We start from the raw sequence: 6717 nt of genomic DNA on the forward strand, positions 1-6717 counted from the left end.
TTGTTGAGGAATCACAATAGAAATTCAGCTACTTAAAAGTTGAAATTACACAATACGACTAGCACATTCATGTACTAAGTGAACAAAGGATAAACGTATAGCTAAGGAAATTCATGTTTTCCACAGCTATCTCAAACAAATGAGAGTCATCAGATGGGATATGCAGGGATCTGCTGATAGATCAGGAAGCAACAAAGGCACCAAAAGGTAACATCCCTATCTATATTCAAGAAATTAATGACAGAATCAGTAACCAAATTTTAGTGTCACAGCTTTTGAGTAACAGAGAAGTAATCCACACAAAAATTTGAGTGAATCATTCGATTACTTAGTGTCAAGCATCAAATGGAACCGATATGAACATGGTATTTACCATGTGCTTTGGCGAACCAAAGTCACAAATATCGATAGGGTAAAATTAAAAATTCCCACATATGACTGTATGTAGATATCTTATAGTGAAAAGTCCCCCATCTCACCTCCCCCCAATATCATTAGTTTAGAGAGATTGGATTCACTAGAATTTTAAAAAGCAGTCTAATTCAAGACCCCAATCTGTATGAGGCACCATGTTTATAAAATAAAAAATAAAAAAGTATTAATAAGCAAGTATACTGCAGTTCTTGTGCAAATCTTCTGCCATTTAGTTCTTGTGAAAAGTATATGACAAGAATGGATGAGGCATTTATCATATATTAAATATTCTGGTGGACCAACAAAGATGTTTACATGGGATTAAAAGACAATAATTTGACTTCCTTTGAGTTCAAAATTGGAGTCATGATTTTTGGGCCTATGATTTTGTGGAGTTTAAAATACCATCATTTATCTGCTACATAAATTTCTATGCTTCTGCTCAGATCACAAGCAGCTTCAGGATTACAAGATGTGAGTTGATTCTGTGGATGATCGATGGTAGCCGCTGTTTCAATCCAAAGTGATTTCTGAAATGAGTATTCCTTGGATATGATCACATCAATATTCTTCAACAACTTGACTCAGTGAGTTCTGCAATGAGGATCGTTTCGATGCTCTTGATGATCGATTCTCGTTCACTCATACACTTAAGCTGGAAGTAAGATCAAGGAAGGTGCTTTCACTGCAGGGGATTGTGATACCACCCATGGGATGATTGTATCCAAATTCTTCTTCAGCTTGACTCAGCAATTCCAGGAACAAAGGCTCATTCAAATATGATACCGGAATCACAAACCGCTTCTTCTGGTTCTCTCCAACATACACTGCAAAATAGCCTTTTGGGATATCTGTCTTTGATTCAGCTGTCTGGTTTGAAGTAGATCGAGATCGAATGAGACTTCTCTTTGCGGTAACAATTCCAGGCAACCGGAAACCCATGGCTTTTATATGCTCAAGAGGACAAAAGAAGAAGGAAAAGAATTCAGAGTACTTGGAAAACAGAGAAAGGTTTGATGCTTGGGAAGGGGAAGACTTTAGTTGCTCATGATGAAATTGATCATGTGTGTATATATAGATGAAATGGTATGCAGAAAACCGTATGGTACACTACATGAAAAGATTGGTGAAGAGTCACTGAGAGGGGAAGCAATGAAGGCCATATGCTTGTACCAAATCACATGGGCTTGTCTTCCTGCTTATGTAACTCATCCTCCAAAAACTCTCTGGATAATGGCCAAGCTAGATCCTTGTGGAGAAACAGCATTCCCTACTTAGCAATCTCCTCTGGGACAACCAGATGTTAAATTTCAAAGATAGCCTGTTTGACAAGAGGCTCATATATGTTGGACTAATCACAAATTATTGTTTAGGATTAGGTCTACTAACACTTTATAGAATAATAAATTCATTGAATTGAGTGCTCATGCAAAGTCACAAAAGATAACCAACAGTACTGCATATGTGCCCTACCCAATAAAAGCTTGTGTGGGATGACAACTAAGTTGTTAGCTTGTGTGGCAAACAACTAGTATTCTTTTCTTTCTTCTTTTTCTTCTTGTTTGTTCTTTTAATGCTGCTTTGAAAACAAGAATTTGTGGTGCTATTAGAAAGGATGCTTTATATCTTGATTGGTTTGGAGAACCAAACAACCCTACCATGTGGCTTTGTCCTTTCAACAAGCAAAGGAAGAAGTATTTCATTTCTTTGAACACTCTGGACTGTCATCAGAAAACTGAACTGGTTAAATATTTGACCATCAGTTTTTAATGATTCAGATACAATACATAATAAATTATAGGAATTTTGATATGCAGGATATTTCAAAGAGCTTTGCCAAAAATTTATACTTGCTGAGATCTTATTTTTGAAAAGCTGATCAGTGGGTACCCTTATTGACACTGGTATTCTTGACGCTTTTTTAGCCGTCAAGGAGATAGATTCTTGACACTTTTATACCGTCACTAAAGGCAGTTTTTCTTGTAGTGTCCATGATACTTATTGAACATGCAGTAGGTAATGTGTACATATTTAATGTGGTCCAAAGAGTGCTAATTAATCGATTGCTGTCAAGAAATTATAGACATAGATATGTCTGAAACCTGTCCTGAATTGAAAGGAAGTCAGCCACTCAAATCAACAAGAAGCTTTTGCTATCCACACATCTATCTCTCTAAAATTTCAAATGGGGTCTCATGTTTGTAGGTTTTAATAAAAATGGTTTGGGGCATAATGTTCTCCAAAAAATATACAGACTTCACAGCTACCAAGTAGTTCATATTAAGATGGAAACACAGCCATGTGATCCTTCAAATTCTTATGTCACTTGCCAACCCAACCATATTTGCTTCCATACATTTCTTTCCACATTCTACACACCCTTTCAATTTTCATCTGTATATATATATATATATATATACACACACACATATATTATCCCATAAACAAATCAACTCCTCATCACCATCTTAACCTAAATCTTTTTCTTCCAGTCAACTTTCAACTTCAAGCTCTTTTTGAAAAGTGATAATTCAGATTTTGAAACATATGGCTATCCGATTGCCTAGTATTATGCATGCTAAGCAGATCCTCCGACGAGGAAGTCTTTTCGCAAACCGATCAGCTTCAACATCTGCCGTAGGTGTTCCAAAAGGCTTCTTAGCAGTGTATGTTGGAGAGAGTGAAAAGAAGAGATACATGGTTCCAATTTCATTCTTGAGTAAGCCTTCATTCCAAGAGTTGCTAAGTAAGGCAGAGGAAGAGTTTGGATTCGACCATCCAATGGGTGGACTCACAATCCCTTGCAGAGAAGAAATCTTCATCAATCTTACTTCTAGATTAAATGACATGTGATCTGTGATACAAATTGTGAATAGAAATTGTAAATAGAAATGACAAGAAATCTTCCAACTTGTATGACCAGTTGAGGAAATTGTAAATAGAAATTGTTGACACTCTACAATTAGCAACATCAAATGTAAGGTGTTCCTCTTTAGATTCTGAAATTACTTTCAGTCCATTACCTTTCTTTTCCTGCCGTTTTAATTTGTTTATCATACACCAAAATGACAATAAATTCATGTCACAACAGGAATTTAGTTATTAACTTCAAATGGGGTTGCAAACTTGCAACCTTGGATAACTGTAGGCCACACGTCATGTGCTCTTCAAGAGGGATTGTCTAGCAAGTTGATGTAGTAGGACAAGAAGAAGACGTACATTTTGTGTATAGCTTTTGTGTATACATATATTATTTTCCCCAAAACTTTGTTTTATATCCACATCCATTCATAAATTTTGTGTGTTGTGTAGTGTATATACTTGTTAAACCTTTTATGTTCGTTCATACAATAACAAGAATTACATATAATAGACTTGAATTAAATTCTCATAATACAATAAAAACTTATCTACACCGCATTAGACCAAAAAAAAAATGAACTTATAGGCTAAAGGTTTTTTTAAAGGGCACTGCTTCCCTCCTTCTCTCCTTCCCTCAAAGTAGGCATTCCTACTTCTTGTAAATCACAGTTTGACACATTTGCAAAAATAATTCATGAAAACTATAAAAAGAAAATTCTTTACACAGATGTCAAACTGTGATTGACAGGAAAGTAGGAGTTCCTACTTCCACAGAAGGAGGCAAGTATTTTCCTTTCTAAAAGAAAAGAAAAACGATAAGATTTTCATAAGTTAAAAAAACTTGTCACAATGGTGCTAAAGGTGTTTCGAGAATAAATTCTAACTTGAGCTATTAAGTGTTGGTATAGGTGGCTCGAATACAAGCCAAGAATACAAAAATACTCTACGGTTTAAATATAGGTGGTCTACTCCTAATTACATTGAGACCTTTTGTGATCACACCTAGAGGTCCATTGGATCTTCTCTCTTCTAGGTGATTAAGGTTTGGACAATATCGGTGCATGGTAGGTTGAAGTTGAAGGGCTGAATTTATATATTGTGAGAATAATATTTCAAAGATGTGTTTGTCCAAAGCTTGATTAATGTAAAGAAAATGAGCCTCAAACTAATGAGATACTTCGTTTTGTTTTGGCATGCATGAGCTGAAACTAGTAAATAACTAGATATCACACCTTATAATATTGCTATAAGTAAGATGATGTATAGAGTCTTTAAATGTTGTTGTCCAGAAATCATAGACATATGCGTCTATGGCTCTCCGCTATTTAAGGTCAGCCACTAGAACTTACAACAATACCAGTTTTCCTCACTTCCTTGTAGGTTTGTGGTCAAGCACAACGTTTGGGGGCTTAATGGTCCCATCAAAATATGCAAGCCTTAATCCGTAGCTACCAATATTTTGAGCATGAGAAGGATGACACAACCATGTGCATTAACCTAACATTTATGTCTACCATTTCCTTCCCAAATTGCCCTCACAAATGTATAATTTTCCATACATTTTTCTCCATCTTACTTCTATTTATACACACACAATATCCCAACAAAATTTGCAAACCAAAGTACTCCTCGCATTCTCCACAAGCTAGAAAATCTATTCTCTCTTCTCTCTTTCTTCCAAGTGTTTTTTGTTTTTTAAATCCAACCCCTTATAATAAGGCGATAATTAAGTTTCCTTATTAAGCATGGCGATTCGGTTATCACAAATCCTACGACAATCGAGTTTATTGTTTGCAAACAAAGCAGCATCATCATCTTCTGTTGGTGTTCCAAAAGGCTACATTGTAGTGTACGTCGGAGAGTTTGAAAAGAAGCGATTTGTCGTTCCGATATCGTTCTTGAGTCAGCCTTCATTTCAAGAGTTGCTAAGGAAGGCAGAGGAAGAATTCGGATACAATTATCCGATGGGTGGACTCACAATTCCTTGTAGAGAAGACATCTTCATTGACCTCACTTCCCGCTTGAATTAATGGATTGTGATTTGCAGCATAAACATGCACTACTTAATACATGAATTAGGATAGAATTTTGTAAAGTGATCTTGTACTTTTTTTTTTCTAGTGTTTTCCCTTTGGAGGAAATTGTATGACCACCCAAAAAGTTGATCAATGACATAATTCAATGGAATTTTTTCTTTGAAGTTATGTCTCGTCTCCTTGCCAGAATGATTGATTTGGTGGAGAATATTACAACTCTTTGATCATCATAATGTTTCATGGGCGTATATATAAATGTGAAAACCCAAGTCCTAAAAGAACTCACCTGTTCAGAACGATTACTTTTTACAATAAGAGTTGCTCTTTGGAGAGCACAGTACGATGAAAGTTGTAAGCTGTGTTCGGGGGGGAGTTATTGTCTATCGTTGGCCTCTATGGTAGAAAAACAGAGATGCATTTCCATTTGTTAGTCCTTTACCTAGTCAATCTGTTTGGATGGCCTCCTACCAAACCATACGTGTTGATTTTTTAATGGGTGATGTTTTTGGTCGTCATTCCAGCTAGAACTTGTTTTGAGTTCAAGAATTTTGAATCAGTTAGTTTTTTTTTTTTTTTTTCTGTTTCAAGTGAGTACCAGGAAAACAGTTAATAAGCCAGCTCAGTTACTTGTCCATGTGACAGAAAAACTTGGGTGATATTTCTGTTTGGGCTGGTTTTTACCCGCCGCAATAAATAAGGCAAATTGGGCCAATATGTGGCTTGAGCTCAAAACCGTTTGGATTAAATGAATTCCCTGGCCAATTCATGTGGCCTGGCATACTGGTACAACCGTCAAACCGCATCGTCCGATTCGGTTTGGTCCAAGTTGTATTTAAAATTTGATAGCCAATTTGGATTATACTGGTCTAGATTGTCCAGATGGTCCATAATTTAGGGTTAGTTTGGCATTGCTATGTTGTGAACATAATCACTGTCAGATTTGCTGTGAAAGAAATCATCTGTGAGAGAGAACAATTTGGCGTTTGGTAAACTTTTTCTTAAAATTGTTGTTGGTATTAATTCTCACATAATTAAAAAATGATTGTCGCATAATCATTAAACCCAACGCCTCTTCGAAATTGATTCATGCATAATCAGAAAATAAAAGCACATCATTAGCTGCTTTCCCTTATAGCTTTCTCTCACAGCAATTTTTAACAATAAGTGATTTTCTCATAGTTTACCAAACGGTTGGGCTTCCCAATTTTTTTAAAAAATCACTTATCACTCCAAATAAGTAATGCCAAACGGATACTTACTAACTAATTAATATATGATCCGATCGATTTGAACTTATTTATTCAAAACTAAGTTTTCCCAGTCAGCACCCAGCCACTACATTCTTATTTGCTAACAAACTTCTAATTTAACTTCTTCTTCGCTCATACTCCACCGCCGCATTCTT

At 35.9% G+C, this 6717-nt stretch overlaps 1 protein-coding gene and 2 pseudogenes across 1 annotated transcript; 2 read left to right on the forward strand and 1 right to left on the reverse strand.

The window, feature by feature from the left end:
• Positions 1 to 664: 664 nt before the first annotated feature.
• Positions 665 to 1773, reverse strand: LOC148292420 (auxin-induced protein 15A-like). Its single transcript, XM_088245343.1, has one exon. It carries the CDS (start codon positions 1354 to 1356, stop codon positions 1057 to 1059), a length of 300 nt encoding a protein of 99 aa, XP_088101469.1. The 5' UTR covers positions 1357 to 1773; the 3' UTR covers positions 665 to 1056.
• An 852-nt stretch (positions 1774 to 2625) lies between these two features.
• Positions 2626 to 3433, forward strand: LOC110760592 (auxin-responsive protein SAUR21 pseudogene; annotated as a pseudogene).
• Positions 3434 to 4901: 1468 nt separating this feature from the next.
• LOC110760594 (auxin-responsive protein SAUR21 pseudogene) lies at positions 4902 to 5480 on the forward strand (annotated as a pseudogene).
• The last annotated feature ends 1237 nt before the right edge of the window (positions 5481 to 6717 follow it).

The sequence above is a fragment of the Prunus avium genome, chromosome 8 (assembly GCF_965620075.1).
Source record: "Prunus avium chromosome 8, drPruAviu1.hap1.1, whole genome shotgun sequence".
Taxonomy (NCBI): domain Eukaryota; kingdom Viridiplantae; phylum Streptophyta; class Magnoliopsida; order Rosales; family Rosaceae; genus Prunus; species Prunus avium.